This window comes from Boleophthalmus pectinirostris, unplaced genomic scaffold (assembly GCF_026225935.1).
Source record: "Boleophthalmus pectinirostris isolate CB_2022bp ecotype Guang Dong unplaced genomic scaffold, ASM2622593v1 HiC_scaffold_18, whole genome shotgun sequence".
NCBI classification, from domain to species: Eukaryota; Metazoa; Chordata; class Actinopteri; order Gobiiformes; family Gobiidae; genus Boleophthalmus; species Boleophthalmus pectinirostris.
This window is the reverse complement of record NW_026571133.1, coordinates 8,791,988-8,814,739: the sequence shown is the minus strand read 5'-3', so window position 1 is coordinate 8,814,739 and position 22,752 is coordinate 8,791,988. Positions and strand designations below refer to the sequence as shown.

At 39.4% G+C, this 22,752-nt stretch overlaps 1 protein-coding gene across 1 annotated transcript in view; it reads right to left on the bottom strand.

Annotated features, from left to right (window-relative positions):
- Window positions 1-12,813, bottom strand: part of LOC110168475 (synapsin-3-like) — a 186,687-nt gene extending 173,874 nt beyond the window's left edge. The window contains exons 1-2 of the mRNA XM_055153304.1: window positions 12,595-12,813; window positions 12,422-12,540 (exon numbers count right to left, since the gene is read on the bottom strand). Of these exons, the coding sequence (XP_055009279.1) occupies window positions 12,422-12,540; window positions 12,595-12,813 (338 nt within the window). The remainder of the gene's footprint in view (window positions 1-12,421; window positions 12,541-12,594) is intronic.
- Between the last annotated feature and the right edge of the window lie 9,939 nt (window positions 12,814-22,752).

The following is a 22,752-nucleotide window of genomic DNA, read 5'->3' as shown; positions in this document are numbered from 1 at the left end:
TTTCTCCAATCAAGATATGAACATCGATAGCAGACAAATCGGGCGCCTTCTTTCGCTGAGGTTAGAGCGACAGGTTTGAAGCTCCTGATCCCTGCTGAACTAGAGATGCGGGCGGGAAGGAGCGTTACCTTCAGCAACTTCGCTCCAGATTGGCTCTTTGGTTGTGATTGGAATTCCATATATAGAACTCAGCTCCAAATTTTGCTCTGTAACTGCAAGTCTTGATGAGCTTCACTTGACTGGAACCGAACGCTATAGGTGATGTCACACGCACAATCCACAGTCCACTTCTTTATACTTTTTTTTTTTTTTTGCAGATAACTCGTTTACACGTAGCCGAGTATGCTCTGTTTTTTAAAATAACATCGTGCACACAACATCGTTTTCCAAAAGGTTTTCGTTTACATCAACCCACATAAATACTCCATCAAACTCCGTCATAACTACACCAAACCTCTGGATTAGATTCAACCTGTAGCATTTATTTCATTACAGTTGTAAGTATTACTCAAAAATACCTTGGAAAAACGTGCATTACTGAGCGGGATTGCCACTCCACAGATATGATAAAGAAGTGGTAAAATTGCTCATCTCCGAGCCTCATTCATCTCTGGTCATCAATATGATACTTCAGCTGTGTGTGCAAATGTAAACACATGAAAAGTGTTTGCACCAGAAGAAATGCAACTGCTGCTCTGAACGCTCCATGATCATCATCAGAGCAAAAGGGAAACATTGGTCAGCTCCTGAAACTCTATTTACTTCACTTTACATGCAGTTTTCAAGAATCTCCACTCTAGCCGGAGTTTTTAGAAAGATTTGTTTTCAGAGGTGAATTTGCAATTTGCGTGTAAAAGATGGGAACAAACGAAGGGCAATGTCTAAATTTAAAAAAAAATAAATGTGCGTGTGAACGGGGTCCATTTCATTGTGTGGATGAATGAAACGTGAAATGTGGAACCTGCCTCTAAAATCTGCAAAGCAAATTTACCTACAGGTACGAATAAAGCAACCTAACATAACCTAACCTAACTGTGAGCAGGGTCTCCTCTTCACAGATCTGACCTGTGACTTTGCCTTGTGGTGTCAGTCTAAATGGGTAAGTTGATGTCATACTGTGGAACATTCCAATAACAAGCAACAGCAATGTCATGGAGACAGAAAAGACCAGAAAAGTTACCTAGTGCACCTTTAAGAATAATGCCTCAGTTTACAGAAAATAAAGAATTCCTTTCACTCTCTGTGAAATGAGTTGGTGGTAAATTACATCTGGGTCCAGTCAAGCGGTAACGGAGGGAAACAGGGGCAAATTTTTTACATTCAAATAGCTCTTATTCAGAAACTAGAGGGACTATTGAAATAAGTAAAGTATCAGAATGTAGGAAAGAGTTAACACTCCAACAGGGTAAAGTTAAACCTGTGATATTCTTTCAAGTTGTTGACAAAAAATTAAAAAAACGTATGTCGGTAACGGAGGGAATGAAATATGCAGCACTTTTTGGCCAATAAATACAAACAGTGATAACTAGTGGTTCTCACTTACATATTATAAACAAACTGGTTTGAATATTTGCTTCATATAGTTTTCTACCATATGGTACAAGATTAGGTTGAAAAACCTTACTTTTTGAGTCATGAGATTTTTTATTAAGAAAGGTCATGGTAACGGAGGGAAAAGTAACGGAGGGAAAATTGTGCAAACAAGTAGAAGGTGCATGATTTTGAATAATTTGTCGCTTTTTTCTTCTAAATATTTTAATATTACTTCAAAATGAAAGGAAACTATTTCTATAAAATATGTCAGTCCTTCCAAGCAAATTTTTATCATTTTAAATACTTTTTTTTTTTTAAATCATGTACCTTCATCAAGAGTTCAAAGATCGAATAACACAAGATATGATGAAATACATCAGTTTATTTACATGATTTGCAGGTCTTTGAAATTTGGGAAATAATTTTTGTTCCATGTTTCATACATGGTCTGTTTAAAATGTATGGAACTTTAGAACCAAAAATGGTACAGAAAAAAGGTAAACAGTTTCATAAACTAGAGTACATATGTATCTGTTCAATACATTTTTATATCAGATGCATTAACTTGAAATTTTGGCTTTGCTGTTTACTTCTGCTTGACCGGGCCCATAACATTTTCACTAACACACCAACACCACCACACGTATGCTAAAGTGACAGGGACAGAATATAAAGCCAAATCAGACCAGTTAAAATGAAGCTGCACCAATAAGTAAAGTTTACCATGGTCCCATCAACTGAAAATAGTTTGATGATTTGTTTATTCCAAGCACTGATCAAGGATAATTTTCCATAGATAAGAACATTTTCTTATATCAGAAAAACTACAAAACAGGTGTTCATTCACAACACACACACGGCTCCACGAGATTAGCCCTTTTCTGGAGCTTTAGTGAATTGAGCAATCAGCCGCTCATATCATTCAGAGACCTGAGCAAACACACAGACAGAGAGTTGGCAGCCCTGGACACTGACACAAGGGAGGCGAGGAGGAAGAGGAGGGAGAAAGGAGAGGAGGGATAGAAGGGGGAGCGAGGAGGATTGAAAGAGGAGAGGAGAATGGAGGAGAAGGGACATAGGAGGAGGAGAAAAGGAGAAAGAAGAGGAGGAGACAGGATGGGACGAGGAGGGAGAGGAAGGGACGGGAAAAAGAAGAGGGGGAGGACAGCGAAGAGGAGGAGAGTGGAGCATTGGAAGAGGGGAGGAAGAGGATGGGCAGGAGAGAGGGAGGAGGGGTGTAGCTGGTGGCAGTGATGCTCTATGGGACTCTGCCTTAAAGCTGTGTACTGCCTTTGTGAGCGAGTCATTGCTGGAGGCCAAGGCTGTCAGGACAGAGCGGCGTTTCCACGGAGACCACAGGCGCCCGTCAGGAATGGCCAGGAGCGAAAACTGTCCCAACAAGGGGTTTACACTGTACAGAGCAGGAAGCATTATGGGATTTCTCATGAAAGCACAGTGAAAGCCTTAAAGCCAAGAAAATATTAAATCTTTACTCAAAAAATGAAATGTTGACTTTTCTGGTGGAGGCACTCGTGTCACCTGCTTGTCTCCATGGCGATGTTATAGCTTTGCCTGTAATGTTCCACAGTTCAACCTTAAATACCCACCTGAAATAAAATCAACAAGTTTGATCAAGCTCTGGATAGAGGTCAAGTTTCTTATTTCTGTGCGTCTTGACGTCTTTCTGAATGGGATTTTACAGTATCCTCTTAGCTACCGTATTTTCCAGGCTATAGGGCGCACTCTCAAACCTCCAACCCCATCAAAAAACGGCTACGTGATCCGCAATCCAGAGCACCCTATACACGACTCCACTCGGGTGTCCCAGCACGACTTCAGTAAACTACAAAGCCGCACCAAACACACTCGGAGCAGACAGCGACCGTGCAGCGAAAAACACCCACAGCTACACTCGGACTCCACACGGACGAGGAACGGAACGGAGGAACGAACCGAAAAAGTGCGATGTGTTACTCTGAGCCACAACTGAACAACTGAGTCACTGCGAACATGCCAAACAATCCAGCGGTCCCAGACAGCACCCTCCCTACACGCCAGAACTGAACAAACCCGAAAGTCACCATGAACGCTCCAAACAAAGACCGAATGACCCATCAAACTGTTGTGTTTCGTCTAAAGTCCAGTGCGGTTTATTTGTGAAAAAAGTTCGAAAATTGACCATTCTATGCACCTTACAATCCAGGGCGCCCTATAGTGTGGAAATTACGGTAGTTACCTTTACATTGGTAATTAATGAAGCAGTTGTTGTGTCTGATATTTCTTGCACAGATTTCCTTAGGCCAATGAGCACCTTATTAAAACATTAAATGTAGTAAAGTTTTGTCAAAGAGCTCAAATGTTTTAGATAAATGAACAAATCAGCTGATGTTTCGTTGATTTCCACTAAGGCTGGGTATGATTAAGAAGTTGCTGAAACGATATATACCTCAATAGGCCACGATACGATACATATCTCAACACAGTGCACTTTAAAAACAATACATTTCAAATCAATTCAATGTGATTCAGTAAAAAATAAAGACTTTCAACCACTTACTTAAAGGTGCATTGTGCAACTTTTTTGGCAGGGCAATGACATCTCCACAAAGGCAAGTAGACGATGGACTTCACCAAAAACATTACACAGTGCACCTTTTAAAACAGGTGTATTTAATATTAACTTTGCACAGATAGTGGTTTAACAAATACTCGAGTCTTAGTATTTACTAGAGATGAATAGGTTATTCTTCTTGTCAAAGACACAAACATTTTATACAAAAAAAATGTTATTTAAAGATGCACTATGTAACTTTTTTGTTGGGGGTCCATCACCTGCTTGTTTCTATGGATATGTCATTGCTCTGGCTGAAATTTTCCACAGTATGACATTAAACAGCACCATTAAGCCATACACTTATCCAATTACAAGTGATTTTACAACTCAAAAACACCTTGAAAAAGTTCTCACTGTGAGCGGAGTCGCCTCTCCACAGATCTGACCTGTAACTCCGTCTGGTTTGGTCACCGTGAAGATAGATAGGTTTAATGCCATACTGTGAAACATTCCAGACAATGCAATAACGTCTCGGAAAAGTTACACAATGTACCTTTAATCATCAAAACAGGGAATATGTCAAAGGTATTGCACAATCCAGTTTCCTTCTTCTCAACACAATATTCTCAAATAATCTCACTAAATCATTTGGAAAAAGAAAAAAGAAAAAAGCAGCCAACGATATCGATATTGTCATCAAATTAAATATGATATACCGATATTTCAATACTTTTGCACATCTCCACAGAGCAGGCGTTGTCAGGTATGGAAGTCGGGCAGAAGGTTTTTTCGCCTGAGGTTCCTGATTTGTTTTTCCAACTTGTGATGCATAAGGACTCCTCCCGGATTTGAGGGCTTTGGCGTGGAAACTGTTGTTGTTATAGCAATACTGTTCATCAAATCAAAATATTATATCTTTCGAATGGGGAAAGGTCCTCACGAAATCCTTCAAATCAGGAAGGAATCATTCGCCTGATACACATGAACACACGCCGAGGTTTCCCAAGCAGCAGGCAAATATTTGGTGTTTTTACAGGAGGAACAGGCCTTAAAGGGATTGTCCAGAGTCCAGAGTCAAACCCATTGAGAAGTGTTACTGCAGCCCTCGCACCTTTAAATGTATTTAATGTACAGTTTAAACAGAGCCGCCTGGACCCCATGTGGCCCGTGTCGCCAGGCAGATTTACAGTCCCAGTGTTAAAGTCATGTTAAAGCTGGTTTACTCTCTCTCAGTAAACTGGACTTCTAAATATATGTTTTTATTGCACGGTTTACCTTTACGTCTTGAGTCATGAAATCTTATAATCTCTCGTAATATTCTTTTATTGTTTTATTGATACTTGACATCATGCTGAAGGGGGTTCTATACGTATTTACTGGTATATGGCCAACTTTTCAGCAGTTACCATGGTGACACAATGCACATATTAGCAAATACTGCCAAAAAAAAAAGTCTTAAAATAGTCTGAAATTTAAAGAAAAATGCAAAATGGATTTTAAAAACACGCTTTCAGGAGCCTGTGATAAATACAAGAGGTCATGTTCCTGTTTAGGTGTTTGATTTTCAACAAAAATATGAAAGTGACTAACCTGAAAAACTGTTGGGTAATGATTAGGGATGTAACAATAACCGAAATATTGTGATATCGTATTGTTAAAGTTCTCACAATAATATCGTGAGCCATCACAATATTAAATTACAAGTTTCTTCGCTTAAATTAAGAGTTATGGTGCAGCAATAGATAAAAAAAGACAGAGGGAACAACACAGACCATGATCCTTTGCTCCATTTCAGTGCAGACTACAAGAAGAAATAACAGTTCTAACCACTTTTAAGTCTTAGTTCTTTGGATTAAATCTTGTCAAGGCATTTTAAGAGAAAAAAGTCACATATTAAAAGTTTTAGCTGTTTAGCCTCCACAAAATATCGCAATAAATATCATACCATGAGATGTATATCGTGAAAATATCGTACCGAGAGATTTGGATATTGTCAGACTCCTAATCATGAGCCTCCACACCATATCATGAGCTTTCCCACGATATCGCAATAAATATCGTACCGTGAGGTTCATACCGTGACGATATCGTATCGTGAGACTTTGATATCGTTACAGCCCTACTAATGATACTTGTGACTGTAAATTTATTTCAGAGTTTAATGGTACAACATGAGCTCACCTGTTGTATTTTCAAGTAAGTAATTTCTTGATTGTCAGACTGTGTTAAAACGAAGCTTGAGTAACAGCTTCAGACAGAGCCATGCCTACAGTTAGCATCACACCCCCAGAGGATGTTGATGACATTTTGATGATGTTTTATTTTAAGTACACTTTAGTTACTTTAGATAATCATGTTTATTTGCTTTGAAAATATGTACTGATACTTTACCATTCTTTATGTTAATGCACTTGCTACAATAATACACACTTATTAAGTTATATTATCTTCTTTTTAATTATTTTTTTTATCACTCCTCCATCTTAATTGCTTCAACTGTTGTATGCACATTTCTCAGTTTGTACAACTTATTTTCTAGATCCACATTCGTCAACTCTCAGTATTTAAAGCAATGACTAATACCATATACCAGGGGTGTCAAACTTAAATTCGCAGAGGGTCAAAACTGGGACTAATTTGTAGGTCAAACTAAATATTTATTGAAAAATTTCAACAACATTTGCATGTTTTTGCTTTTTTCGAGATATGTCATGTTAAACCTTTTCTTATTAAAATAAATGTTTAATAATAGTGAAAAGCGCTATATAAATAAAGACTTACTTACTTACTTACTTACTAGTTTTGCTTAAATATTCAATCCAGAAAATTTTAAATAAATAATGTATCTGTCTGTAGCCAGCTCTAATACATTTGATATGGTCTCATGGGCCAAATATAACTATGTCACGGGCCAAATTTGGCACGCGGGCCTGAGTTTGACATGTCTGCCATATACAGTTTATATACACAATGTCTGTTAAAGGTGCATTGTGTAACTTTTCAGGAGGAGGGTCCGTCAAATGCTTTTCTCCATGGAGAAATTATTGCTTTGTCTTGAATGTTTCACAGTATGGCATGAAACCTTTCTATCTTCATGGAGACCAAATCAGACCAAGTTACAGGTCAGATCTGTGGAGAGGCGACCCTGCTCACAGTGAGAATGTCTGTTTGTCTAGGTATTTTTGAGCAGTAAAACCACCTATATTTTAATAAATGTAAAGTAGAGCTGTTTAATGTCATACTGTGGAACATTTCAGGCAGAGCAATGAGATATCCATAGAAACAAACAGGTGACAGACCCCAAACCAAAAAGTTACACAGTGCACCTTTAAGTTTGTCAATCAGTAACTACACTGATAAAACTGATTGGTCATCGATATTGTTGTGAAAACAGTGTACATACAGTGAATATCTGACTGGCTTAGAAAAAGATCAAACCCAATCAGACACTGCCATCTGCTGGTCGAAGAATGTCAATGCCACAGAAACAGGGGGAGCAGTGTGCAGTGTTTTGGTGCAGCGCCGCCAAGTGGTCAACACAGAAACAGCAAACAAATAATCACAAACAAGAGCTCTTTATGGACAAAATCTGATCTTCTAAATTATACCAACTTGATTAACAACCAACTCTGATTACAAAAAGTCCCAATTACGTAACAGTGGTGGAAGAAGTACCCAATTTTTTTTATTTAAGTAAAAGTACAGATACCAGAGCAAAAAATCCTCAAGTAAAAGTATCACATAAAAATTCAACTTAAGTAAAAGTACCTGTCAAAAAAATAAAAAGGAAAAGTATTTTGTGCAGATTTTGAGGTCTAATAAAGCCTCAAATATAGTGATTTTGATAAGAGAGATTTGCGCTGAATTTTGTTGAACAGAAACAATTTAATCAATCATTTTTTTCTAGCTGCTCTGTTTTTATTTGTATATTTTTGTAAAAAAAAAATAAACCCTTAGCATTTCAGCAGGTCTCAAACATGTTTTTTACAGATCTAAACTATTTAATCATAAAAATACTTTAACTTTTTAGTCCTGTTCAAAAATGTAGTGAAGTAGAAAGTACAGCTATCTGCTCTTAAATGTATTGAATTAAAAAATAAAGTAAAGATACCTGAATTTTATACTTAAATACAGTACTTTAATACTTTTACTTGCCACCACTGCATATTTTGATGACTCAGTGGAACATTTCACATAAAATCCTCATATAGAGTAAAAACTAAAATGAATTGTAGTGTTTGTGGGGAAATCTGAGCTCAGTCTATGATACAGTTTGTGGTAAGCCTATGCGTTTCTCTCATTCCCTTATACACTTACACACTGTTACACTATTACTGTGCGGTTTATTAATAGATCAGACAGAAGGACTTTTGGCACCGGGCCTCAGAACAGAAAACAGACTAAGAGCGAGTTCAGACACTGTCCAACATCTGTGTGGGCTTCTACCGCTTTACAATTAAATTTACAACAATGCTTCAAAATTTTCATTAACCAAAGATTATCAGGACTGCAAGATCAATCACATTCAAAACAAAAGTGCAGTTTCAAAGGCAGACATTATTAGAAAACCAGAAAAGCAGCAGTTATCAGTTGATAGAAGACAAAAGATACAGTTCCTTTTAAAAACTGCAAATCTAAAATTAATCTTCATGAAACATTAAATCACAAATTACAAGAGTTGTTTGAAAATTTGCAATAAAGACATCTGATTAAAATAGATCAGCTTTTATAATAAATCATGGATAATAGCAAATAACTCAAGTTAACCAGAAATACACCAATTACACTCAAAAAACAGAAACGTTAAACAGTATTTGAACGATTTGTGCGATTCATTTTGTGATTTAAGTTTTAGGTTTTTGTTCCAAGTTTGCATTTTTAAACATGTCCAGAAGAATTGGCAAAAATACTGAAATATGAACTGACAAACTAATAAAAGAATCACATTTTAGAATATGTTTAGTACAGATTTAAACAACAGGGTTATCAGTTTTTACGCAGATTTTGTTGTTTATGGAGGAAATGATGGTCCTTCTGAAATTGCACTCTTTGCGATTTGCTAAATGTGTCCATTAATAATGCAATTTTGATAAGATTGCAATTAATCCTACAGTCCTGGTCTCTCTCCATCGCTACTTTATCTAATTATTTAATCGTTATTGGGAAAATGTCAGCGTTTTCCAACAATTACATCAAGCTATGGAGATCAATGCCCATATTACACTAATTTCTATGATCTATGTTATAACACTCTTTCCTCGTCACAAACATACCTGGAGTGGTGATTTGTTTCATTTACACATGTTTAACACGCAAAGAAACCTGCATATTTCCGCTGAGTTCTTCTCTCAGTGTCATGTGTTAATAGAGGAAGTGCTCCACTGTGTTTTTAAACTCCGCAAACCTTCAGTAGAGTCATTTGGATGATTCAGCCCTGGAACATCCAACCTCTACTGAACTAACAGTAAAGGGTAACTGGTCACTTGAAAACTGCTTCATGACATCACAAGGTGGAGCAGAGCATTTAGAGCTTTGAAGAACAGACAGACTAATAATAAAAGGGTTACTCCAACATGTGTGAATGAAACAAAACACAAATCCAGGCATGTTTTTGAGGAGGTAACACACAATGTATCTCTACAGAGAAATATTGCAATAAATGATATAATACTGTAAACACTTTATGCCACTGACACAAAGCAGGATCATCCCAGTTTTAAACAGAAAAAGCTTTAAATATTAATAATATATTTATATATAATATATATAATATATTTAATTTATATGTGTACCGTATTTTTTGGACTATCACACTTTTTTTCATGGTTTGGGTGGTCCTGCAACTTATACTCCGGTGCGACTTATAGATTAAAATTTTCAGACTGACAGCTGCGAGAGGCTCTAGGCTTGTGTGTCAGTTTTTTCTCCTGCAGAAAACACCACCGTCCTGCTGCAAGTAGCAAAATATGTCACTGAAAACAGTAACCAAGCAGAAGAAAAAGTTTGGAGTGAGTGAGAAACTTGTGAGGGACTGGCAGAAAACGGGAATGGAGAACAGAGCTTCACGGCAAACGGGAGAGTGCAACATGCAACTTTCCTGGAAGTCACTGGATGGATCGACAAAGCCTGGACTGAAGTTGTGCAGAGTTGCTCTGAAGTGAAACCGAGGATGAAGAATTCAGTGGATTCAGTGGATTTAGTGATTGGAGTGAGATCGAGAGTTTGGTATGTTCTGTTGTTTATGTTATAATTATCTGAATAATGGTTAATATGTTACATTAACATATTAATGCCTGTTCAGCCTGTTGTTCTTTATTCTATTGTTATTACTATAACTTGTCTTTCAAGATGAAATGTCAGTTCCTGTTCTCTGATTTTATAAAAAAAATTTGCAACTTGTAGTCCGGTGTGACTTATATATGTTTTTTTCTTCTTCATTACGCATTTTTTGGCTGGTGCGACTTATACTGTGGAGCAACTTGTAGTCCGAAAAATACGGTATTTATTTTCATTAAAAGACCTGAGCAGCAACATATAAATGGCAGAATGAACCAATAATTTGCTATAGAAGTTATGTATTCTCCCCATTAAGAAAATGTACACACGATAAATATTGAGCCCCCAAAATATATAGTTCCAGCTTTCATACACTGAACCATAAGTTAATATGAAAATGATCATGACAAGCCGAGTTACAGTTACATCCGTATTCATCATGACTGCGATGACTTTAAGCTCTGATCTCCCTCGCCTCCTGCAGACAGATGCCACTGGCTGTTACACAATGATCCCTGCTAACTGAACAGATAAATTCAGACGCTACTAATGGCGATACACGGATCATTTACCCCCAGCCAACGTCAAGGCAACAGCTAAATAACAATTCACAAAACGCCACAGCGGTGCATTGATCCAAAAGTCGATCATGATGACCCTGGAGCATTGTCTCTATCTGGAAAATCCATCTTCAAAGTGTTATTAATAATCTCTGAAACATATCCAATAATCCCAACGACATCAGTGCATCTTTCACTCGAGATGTAACGATATCAAAATCCCTCGGTACCATATTTTCACGATATGCATCTCATGGTACGATATTTATTGTGTTATAACTCTGCATATTTAGGCTGAGTTCATCTCTCAAACAAAAACACTGTTCCACCTTGTGCTGACATGTGGTAATTAAGGAGGGACATGATTAGTCGACTAATCGATAATTGATCATTAAGAATTTCGTCGACCACGTTCATTTTTAATCGACAAAACGAATGTAAGTTGATGTGCGTAAAGGAGACGAGGATGTGTCTGACAGAGGAAAACACTGGAGTTGCGGCCTCACAGTCCCATGTTTGGGCTCTGGCACCTCCTTGGAGACACTGTACCACTCAGTGAGTGTGTTCACATGCACATCAGTGTTCTGGATATGATCAGGTATCCCGGTTTCTTCATGGTATACGCAGTGCGTTTTGTGTTGCATTTTTGTATGAAAAGTGCTCTATAAATAAAGTTTGATTGATGATTGATTGATTGCAGTATCCCTGTTACTGCAACATAAAGAGCTGCACTAAACCTGCACACGTCTGATCTCTGAAAACATGAACCATCTCCAACGCGACACACAGAACAGACTCACCATCATCATCATCAACATCCCTCTGTCACAGAGAGAACACTCATATTCCACTGAGACATGTCTTTTAGTCCCACAGAAGCTGAACCGCATCAGCGCACAAGGAAAGAGCTGTTTTTTTTCAGCCGCTTATTGTTTATGCAAATGAGCGGTTTTAAGTTTATTTTCTGTAAAATGTAAACAAATGTGTCAAAGCTGCTTTCAACACATTATAATCTCAAACGGACTGATGTGGCTCTATAGTGGTTTTGGTTTATATGTTGTAAAGTATTTATGCAGAACAGTAATAATGATGATACTTTTAATATAAAACCGTTAATCATAAAATTAATCATCGTTTATTCTCCCGATGATCGATTAAGAAAATTTTATCAAATGGCCCATCCCTAGTGGTAATACAGGAAGTACTCCATTGTGTTTTTAAATTCCATACGCCTTCACTAGAATCATTTGGATATTTTCAGTCCTGGAAATTGTAAATCTCTACTGGCAAAACGTAAATAGGCAAAGGCAAAACGTAAAAACTACAGCTTCATGGCATCACAAGGTGGAACAGAGAATTTTGAGCTTTGGAGATGTAGACAGACTAATGATAAAAGGTTACTCAAACATGTATTGCTATATTGTGATCCATGTATTGTGTACTGTATTGAATCATGAAGGACACTGTGATTCCCAGTCACCATCCCACACCCACTCACCATTCTGTGTGCTGATCATCTATGACCAGGAGAATCTTCGGTTTGCGTATGACGGGCTTGGCGGGCTGGGCAGCTCCCGTGGACCCTGCTTCACCCGTGGCACTGGCAGCAGCAGCAGACTTGGCATGGGCGGCCGCAGCGACATTTTGTGCCATCTGTGCACTTTTGACCACACTGGAGAAGGAGCTGAGGAAACTGCCCGGGGTCGGGGAGGGGGCCTGGGCGGGCGGGGGGCAGATGGATCCGGGGGGGTTGCGTCTCTCTGTGGCCGGGGAGGCGGGAGAGGAGGTGGAGGAGCCCGGGGGAGTGGGTCTCTGGAGGTCCATCATGTAACCATTAGGGAGGTTCGCCACGAAGCTGCTATCGGACAATCTGCGGCGAAGGTAGTTCATGGTGAGAGCCGGTGTCGGGGCGGGATGCAGAGACGTAAGGGTTAATCCTGAAAGAGAAAATGAGATCAGAATGAGTCAATGTTCACAGCAGGTCCCCGTTTTCAGGTCAAGAGTATCTCGCTGGTGAATTAGCTTTTAGACAGGGATGCACCGATACAAATTATCAGCACCAACACTGAAATATTCGCTGTATCAGGTATCAGTTTCATCAGTCAAGACCATATTGTGATTGTGCCTTTAATTTTATGTAATGAGACTATTTTCTAGTGCTGGGTATCATTAAGAAGTTGCCAATACAATACATACCTCGATACAGTGCACTGTTGATTTGATATATTTCAAACTGATTCAATACAGTTCAGTAAAAAATAAAGGTTAAATTATGGTTTTGATACTAAAAGTCTTTGTTAAATCACTTCTTGTGCAAAGTTAATATGAAACATAAACACTTTAATCCTCAAAACAGTTTCCTTCCTCTAAACAAGCAACAAAACTGTAGCACTGTAACAAAATAGTTTAGCAAAATATGCCAAAAAACACTCAACAATATATCGATATGGTATCGATATTGTGAGCTGCCCTATCATCACACTAAACGATAAAATAAATCAATATTCTGATATTTCTGCACACCCCTATTTACTAGGGTTGGGTATCAACACAGGCCAGAAAACGATACATATTTCAATACAGTGCACTTTTGATTTGATATATTTCAAATTGATTTGATACAGTTCAATAAAAAATAAAGGGTAAATTATAGTTTTGATACTAAAAGTCTTAAATCACTTCTTGTGCAAAGTTAAAATGAAACGCAAACATTTTAATCATCAAAACAGAGAAAATGTCAAATGTGTAATAATTTTGTAAAATATACCTAAAAATATTCTTGGCGATATATCGATACAGCAGAACATTTCATCACATTAAACAATATATAAATACCATATATCATATTTTTATATTTTTGCACTACAATTTACATATTGATTTTGACCTAAAATGTCTCATAATGGAGGAACTTAAATTCATTTTCAGTAGTGATTTGAAGGATAAATAACACAATAGTTAGACAACACAATTGGATTTCTTGTGTGATAAGTTAACTGTGTTTTAAAGGTCCTATATTACGCAAAATTGACGCATGTTATGAAACAACATTAGATAGGCGTAATATGAAATAAATATAAATCTGGTATTGGCTGATGGGTAAATAACGATGGCGTAGTCAGAAGGATGTTTTTTTGAGTGTTTAATAGGTGTTAAAGTTCCCAAATAAAGAAAGTTTGAAGAGTGCTTCCTCTTGCAGGTCCAGGTTTGAACTGACTGAGGGAGGGAGAGTGGCCCTCTTTTATCCCCCATGACTCCTCCCCCAAGCCAATTAACTAAGAAATTTGGGTTTTCACCCTTAAAACCCAAATTACTGATAATAACGAAATAAGGAAAAACCCAGAAAAATATAGTAAATTAATATGGCCATATCTCTGCGCCTGTAGCAGCAATAGAAAATGAGAAACAGTGAGGACAGGGGATGGATAATGCGGAAAGGTAGATGGAAGACGAAGTTATGGAGGTGAAGGATTTGGCAGTGGACTTGTGTGCACCCAAGGCTACTGCGGTGGTGAGCGGAGGGAAAATGTGTAGCGGGGACCGGAGTGGACAGACGGGGAGTGAGCAACAGAGCGGGGTACGGTGCGGAATGAATGAAAACAGGTGGGTAGTTAGCGCGGGCTTGTTCGGGTGTGCTTAAGTAAGCGTGCGCTCGGACGGAGCGACTCCGTCACAATCAGGTATTGGTACATACTTAAAATCAAAGTGTTAATATCAGGATTGACACAGAAAAAGTTGGATCGTGAGAACTCCACACTTAAAAACAGGGCCTTCTAACCACTAAAGCAGAATATCCCAGAGTCCACTTTAGTTCCAGTAATAACATCACAAACCAACACAGCCTTCTATGTTATATAACGAAATATATCTTCTTCCTCTAATTGTGAGTGATATCATGCAACCCTGAACTGACCCCTACTATACAGACCAGCAAAAAAACATCACACGGTCCAGTAAAATACCACGTTCATGTTTATTTTAGTTTGTCACATAAAATCAGACACCAGAAGCCCGTCCAGCTCCATGAGGCCAAAACTGCCCACTCACTGTAATCTCTCATTTGTAAACTACGGGAAACTGTTGTTAGTGTCAGTGAACACACATTTAGAATAACTTCACAAACTGCTGCTAGCCTCACAAAGGAAATGGTCGAGCAATATTCAAGCAGTAATGTAATGTAATGTTTTTTATGTAGAAGTATACGATATTGGGAATGAGATAAAGTAACAACTCAATTTGGTAAAACTAGAAATATAATCTATGACGCCCGTGGATCATAATTTGGACATTTTAAATCACAATATTCATCTAAAATGACTTCATAAAAGAAACAAGTCTGCTGAATTTCACGTTAGAAAACTAAGCCCAATTAGGCATGGGCATTCGATGAAATTTTCTTAATCGATCGTCGGAAGAATTAACGATCGATTATCGATTAATCATTAACGTTTTTATATTAAAATTATCATCATTATTATTACTACTATCTGCACTACTAATCTGCATAAATAAATTCAACTTTACGACATATAAACCATAACGAAGCTAGAGCCACATCAATCCGTTTGAGATTATAATGTGTTTATTATTAATTCAGTTTTGCGCAACTCTCACAGAAACTAAACTTAAAACCGCTAATTTGCATAAACTAAGTGAAGATAAAACTACAGCTCTTGTGTGCTGATGCGGTCAATATCTGTTGGATTAAAAGACATGACTCAGTGGAATACAGGTTAATGTGGGGACTCGTCATCGACATTGCGCGACTCTCACCTGGCAAAGCTTTTTCCCGCTGGACACCGAAACATATGTGCTGCTTTGTTCACTGTGCACATGGACTCACACTTGTCCCGAACGCAACGGAAAGCGTGGAATTTCTTGTACAAATCATCGTTAAATACACATTTGTGCTTCGGTACGCTGCAGACTGACCGAATGTTTGTGTCTCGCTCCTTCTGAGTGCAGAGAGACACATGTACGGACCCCTGTTTGGTCACGCTACGCACAGCAACCTACATTCGGTTTGTTGATTAAAATTAACGTAATCGATGAAATTCTTAATGATCAATTATTGATTAATCATGCCCATCCCTAAGCCCAATAGACGGTTTTCACAACGGCCAGAAGTGTCGCGATGTAGGTAAATGTGACTTACGTTAATGCTTTTCTATGGCAAAATTTATGTGAAAATGTCTCGCGTATTTTCCACCAGCTTCATAAATCTGCCCCATCACCAAATCTTCATCCAACAAGATCAACAAAGGATATATTCTGTCCATGAAGAATTTATCCTCAGTTATCAAGGTAAGAAGACAAAAGCGTAAAGGCCAACAACGACAACACATTAGTGAACTACTCCTGAGCAAAACGAATGTTATGGTCATGAATAAAACATAAGTAACCTGTGAACTCAGACTGATTGTAGAATTAAAAATAGAAATCGTTTGATGTAGATATTGGCATAGATAGAGATTTGTGCAGTTCAAATGCTACACATGATTACATGTCTCGCATTTAAACTGCACAAATCTCCCTTTCTATGCCAAAAGCTACATCATGAAATCAATTTTTAATTTTAATTGTAGAATCAGTCTGAGTTAACAAGTTATGTCTGTTTTATTCATGACCATAATGTTAGTTTTGCTCAGGAGTAGTTCACTTATACTAGTCGTTGTTCGCCTTTGCGTTTTTGTCTTTGTTACCTTGATAGTTGTGGATAAATTCTTCATGGACAGAATATGTCCTTTGTCGACCTTGTTGAATGAAGATTTGGTGATGGGGCAGATTTATGAAGCTGGTGGAAAATACGTAAGACATTTTCACAAACATTTTGACATAGAAAACCACTAACCGGAAGTCCCGCAAACCTACAGCGGGGCACTTCCGGCAGTTGTGAAGAAATTCAATGGGAGAAACGTTGCCATAAACGTCATCACAACAAAGAGCTGGGAAGTTGTCAGCTCCTCCTATGGACAGCTGCACATCACACTAGCAAGTAGCTGATTTAGTTTTTCCAAAAAAGTACCAAAATGACTACACAACACTGATGAATCCTACACTTATCATCAATTAAGAAAATAGCTCTAATGTGCATAAATCACTCCAAATACAACTTTGAGAGGACACAAGAGAAGGCGAACAACAACAGCATTTTAAAAGCTCTGAAAAGTCAATTTTGCATAATAGGTCTGCTTTACAAGACCATGAAATGTCAATGGCCAGAAGTCTGTGTTATGGCCCCGGCTCGAAAGACCGTAACAAAGGAGGGAGGACATGACAATGGCAACGTTTTAAGCCCTCTGCTGGAGCATTTATTAATAAGTTACAATAAATATGTGCAAATAATATTCAAGTGCATTGTGGCAATGGGCTGATGGCCACGGCCAGGTGGAGTCGAGCCAGAGAAGCAGCCATGGGAGTACGAGGTGGGTCCTTTTTACAGGCGGCTGGATGCACTGGGCCCTAATGTATCCGGATCACCTCAAAACAGAAGAATAATTAATGCAAATACGGTACAACAGGGCCTTAACAGTCTGTCAATCCACATACCACAAGGTTGATGGTGCAATTCCCATAACTGGTAGTCACTAGTACTACTACAACATGCACATACATCAAGTACACTTGTTTTTTTTTTATTATAGTCTGATTTCTCCACATGCTGCAGTAATGTGATTATGCAACCTCTCCCCCAGCCCACCAGCCCAATCAAAGTCCTTGCTTTACAGTTTTGAGTAAACCCGTAATTTGGTTTTCCTGGCATGTGATAAATTGGAGTCAATCTGTGTGCCCTTGAGCAAAACACTTCACTTGCCTGTGCAAGATTAATAAACACATATGTTGGTACAGTTATATCAAAGGATCTGTACCCAATTTCCTATCACGTATTTGAGTGAAATTTAACTTGCCCCAGTACAGATATATTATATAAGCAGCTTTTGAGGTCAAAATATGTCTGCTGCATGCTGTCAAATTAAAAAATGTTTTGTTGTCTGATGATCAGGATGTGCACATTGGCATTCTAATTGTTATCTTAACTCCATTCCCGTCTCTGAAAGTTGTGCAAAGTGTTTAAACTCACTGTGTTGAATAATGCATAAGGTAAGTGAGGAATAACTTTGGACCACTGCAAAACATTTTAAAATGGACTAGTTTTGTTTTTCTCGTTTTAAGAAAGAAAAATCACCTTCTAAGTCTTTGCATTATTACACAAATATCAAACCTCATTAATCTGCATGGGACCAGCAAAAACACCTCCTCAGTCTCTATTATGAAACTCTGCAGCTATAATTGTAAGCTGCTGTGTCAGTCAACAATGACATTGATACAAACCGAGCAAATCCATGGATCAAACAACCACAAAATCACACCTTAAGAAGCATTTTAAAAGTACTATTTTACTGTATTTTTGTGACTATAAATTGCACTTTTTTTCATGGTTTGGGTGTTTCCTGTGACTTGTATATTAAAATTTTCACACTGACAGCAATGAGAGTGTATAAAAGACATTTAGTATTGTTATATATTAGTTGTTGTTTGTTGTTATACTCTTTCTCACCACAAGAGGGGCGCACTTGCACACCGAGTGAGTCACGAACTCTTGAGTCAGTATAGCGGCGTGACGCTCAGTGCATCGGCTGTGTCTCGGACACTTTAATGTCTGAATGATAGTGTGCGTCCTTTAGACGTGAGTATTCTTGTGTGTGTATGAGTGGTATTATGTTCAAAGTTGTAGCTGTAGTTTGACTGTGTTTTGTGCAGTTTAGAAATCTTTGTGCGTGACTTTCGTTTTGTATTGCTAGCTAGCCTCGTGTCTGTGTAATTGCGCATTGTGTGTACGTTAGAATACCGTTTTTTCCTTTACTTCACAAATCCCCAGTAACCATCTGTTATATATATATAAAAAAAAATTAAAAATGTGTTTCTCACCTTCCACGGTGGTAGGTCTCTCTCACCCTCATTCAGCTCGGGTCCTCTACCAGAGGCCTGGGAGCTTGAGAGTTCTGCGCAGTATCTTTGCTGTTCCCAGTACTGCACTTTTCTGGACTGAGATGTCCATTGTTTTTCCCGGTATCTGTTGAAGCCACTCTTCCAGTTTGGGGGTTACAGCCCCGAGTGTCCGATCACCACAGGCACCACTGATGCCTTTACTTTCCAGGCTCTCTCCAGCTCTTCCTTGAGCCCCTGGTATTTCTCTAGCTTCTCGTGTTCCTTTTTCCTGATATTACCATCGCTTGGTATTGCGATGTCCACCACCACGGCTCTGCTCTGTTTCTTATCCACCACCACTATGTCTGGTTGGTTCGCCATCACCATTCTGTCAGTCTGTATCTGGAAGTCCCACAGGATCTTGGCTCGGTCATTCTCCACAACCTTTGGAGGTGTTTCCCACCTTGATCCTGGGGTTTCCAGCCCGTACTCTGCACAGATGTTTCTGTACACTATGCCCGCCACTTGGTTATGTCGCTCCATGTATGCTTTCCCTGCCAGCATCTTACACCCTGCAGTTATGTGCTGGACTGTCTCAGGAGCCTCTTTGCACAGTCTACACCGTGGGTCTTGTCTGGTGTGGTAGATCTGGGCCTCTATTGCTCGAGTGCCCAGGGCCTGCTCCTGAGCAGCCAGGATCAGTGCCTCTGTGCTGTCCTTCAGACCAGCCCTCTCAAGCCATTGGTAGGATTTCTTGATATCAGCCACTTCAGTTATGTTCCGGTGGTACGCCCCATGTAGGGGTTTGTCCTGCCATGATGGTCCCTCCAGCACCTCTTCCTCTGGACCCCACTGTCTGAGACATTCTCTGAGCACCTCATCTGCCGGGGCCTTGTCTTTGATGTACTCAAGGAGCTTGGATGTTTCATCCTGGACAGTGGTTCCCACACTCACTAGTCCTCGGCCCCCTTCCTTCCGGCCTGCGTACAGTCTCAGGGTGCTGGATTTGGGATGGAACCCTCCATGCATGGTCAGGAGCTTTCGTGTCTTAACATCTGTGGTCTGTATCTCCTCCTTTGGCCAGCTTACAATCCCTGCAGGGTATCTGATCACTGGCAGGGCGTAGCTGTTGATTGCCTGCACCTTGTTCTTGCCATTGAGCTGGCTTCTAAGGACTTGCCTCACTCTTTGCAGGTATTTGGCCGTAGCCGCTTTCCTTGTTGCCTCTTCAAGGTTGCCATTTGCTTGTGGGATACCAAGGTACTTGTAACTGTCCTCAACGTCTGCTATTGTTCCCTCTGGGAGTGACACCCCCTCTGTGTGTGGACTACCTTCCCTCTCTTTGTCACCATCCTGCTACATTTCTCAAGCCCGAATGACATCCCAATGTCTGTACTGTAGATCCTTGTGGTGTGGATCAGTGAGTCGATGTCTCGCTCACTCTTAGCGTACAGCTTGATGTCATCCATGTAGAGGAGGTGACTGATGGTGGCCCCGTTTCTGAGTCGGTATCCATAGCCAGTGCGGTCGATTATTTGGCTGAGAGGGTTCAGGCCTATGCAGAACAGTAGTGGGGACAGTGAGTCTCCTTGGTATATGCCACATTTGATGGACACATGTGCAAGTGGCTTCCCCTTGGCTTCAAGGGTGGTTTTCCACAACCGCATCGAGTTCGCAATGAACGCCCTTAGAGTCCTGTTGATATATTGTACAGCTTCAAGCTCAGTGATCCATGTGTGTGGCATTGAGTCATAGGCTTTCTTGTAATCAATCCAGGCAGTGCACAGGTTGGTCTTACGGGTTCTGCAGTCGCGGGCGACTGTTCAGTCAACCAGGAGTTGGTGTTTGGCTCCCCTGGTGTTTTTGCCGATACCCTTCTGTGCTGCACTCATGTATTGATTCATGTGCCCACTTATCTTAGCCGCAATGATGCCTGACATGAGCTTCCATGTTGTGGAGAGACAGGTTATTGGCCGATAGTTGGATGGGACTGCACCCTTTGAGGGATCCTTTAGGATCAGGATCGTACGCCCTTGGGTTAACCATTCAGGGTGAGTCCCATCCCTTAGCAGCTGGTTCATTTGTGCTGCCAGGCGCTCGTGGAGGGCAGTGAGCTTCTTTAGCCAGTACGCATGGATCATGTCAGGGCCCGGTGCGGTCCAGTTTTTCATACCTGAGACTCTCTCTATATATATATATACATATATATGCAGTTTCCTTTGTATTAAACCTGGGTAATTTGATTTGGATCTATTTATATCTAAACTGCACCGAACATATTAGCCCCCTATCGCCCACTTTGTAGTTTGCAGTATTGTGTAAATAATCACAATCAACCACCATTTTGATTTATTATTGATATATTGTTTGCATTTGTTTGTTCTTTCTCCTGTAGAGAACCACACACACGTGTTTAACCACGCAGACATTAAAGAAACGTTCGACATTACCTGGATGTGGACTCCCTCATTTTAACTCACCTGAACGTCTATAATCGCTGTCCTGACCCGACACCCTGTAGTGATTGCTAGCCAGCACTCCAGTTTTCTCATATTATACAATCCTCATTACAGAGAGGCTCTAGGCTTGTGTGTCAGTATTTGCTACTCTTATTACTCCTGTACCACTGTCACTTTGCTCTACTGCGGATGTCTCCTGCAGAAAAAGCAGCTGTCCTGCTACAAGTAGTGAAATATGCAGCTGTAATTGAGCAGCAGAAAGAAAGTTTGGAGTGAGTGAGAAACTTGTGTTTTCTATGCCTCTTTTTTTGCCAGTCCTTCACAAATTCACGGCAACCATGCGAGTATGCCATGCAACTTTTCTGGAAGTCATTGGATGGATTGACAAAGCCTGGACTTCAGTGATACCGAAACCATCCTGTCGGGATTCAGAAAGACCTGAATAATTCTAACTGGAACTGATTCTGAGTCTGACAACAGATACACAGAAGAGGAAGCAGCGCTCTGTTTACCTCTGGAGGTCACGGAGTTGCTCAGAAGTGACACCGAGGATGAAGAATTCAATGGATTTAGTAATTTGGAGTGAGATGGAGAGTTTGGTAAACTTGTTCTGTTGTTTATGCTATAGTTATCTGAACTGTTTATATGTGATGTTAACAGTCTGTTGTTCTTTGATCTGTTATTACTATAACTTGTCTTTCAAGATGAAATGTCGGTTCCTGGTCTCTGATTTTATAAAATAAATTTCCCCCAAAAGTGCGACTTACAGTCAGGTGTGACTTATAGTCTGAAAAATAAGGTATGCAAAATGTACTTTTCTGAGCTTTAAGACATTATAATGTTGTTACCTCATCAAAAACAGACCTGGAGTTATGTTTTGTTTCATTCACACATGTTTGAGTAACTTTTTATTTATTATTTGTTATTAGTCTGTCTACAGAAAGCTCCCCAAAGCTCATAATGCTTGTTACACCTTGTTATATCAAGAAACGGTAGTTTTCAAGTTAACAGCTCCTTTTACTTTTAGTTTAGTAGAGATTGGTAATTCCAGAGTTGAAATTATCCAAATGAATCTCGTGAAGGAGTTTAAAAATATAGGAGTACATTTCCTGTAGTATCACATGAGATGACAAGGTGGAACACAGTGATTTCCGTTTCAGAGAAGAACTAAGGGTAAATATGTAGGTTTTGTGGGTTAAACGTGTGAATGAAACCAAACACAACTCCAGGTCTGTTTGTGAAGAGGAAACATTATAACAGATCTGAAAATGGCATTATATGGGCCCTTTAAATTGCCCTGAAAAAGGAAGCAATAACATTACACGGATTTAGCTAGCTGTTTTCCCCATTTGCATACACATTTAAAAGTTTTCCAGGAGGGTGGGAAATGCATGACAACAAAATGATGCCAGCGAACATTCCAGTGACACAGCAGTGAGGA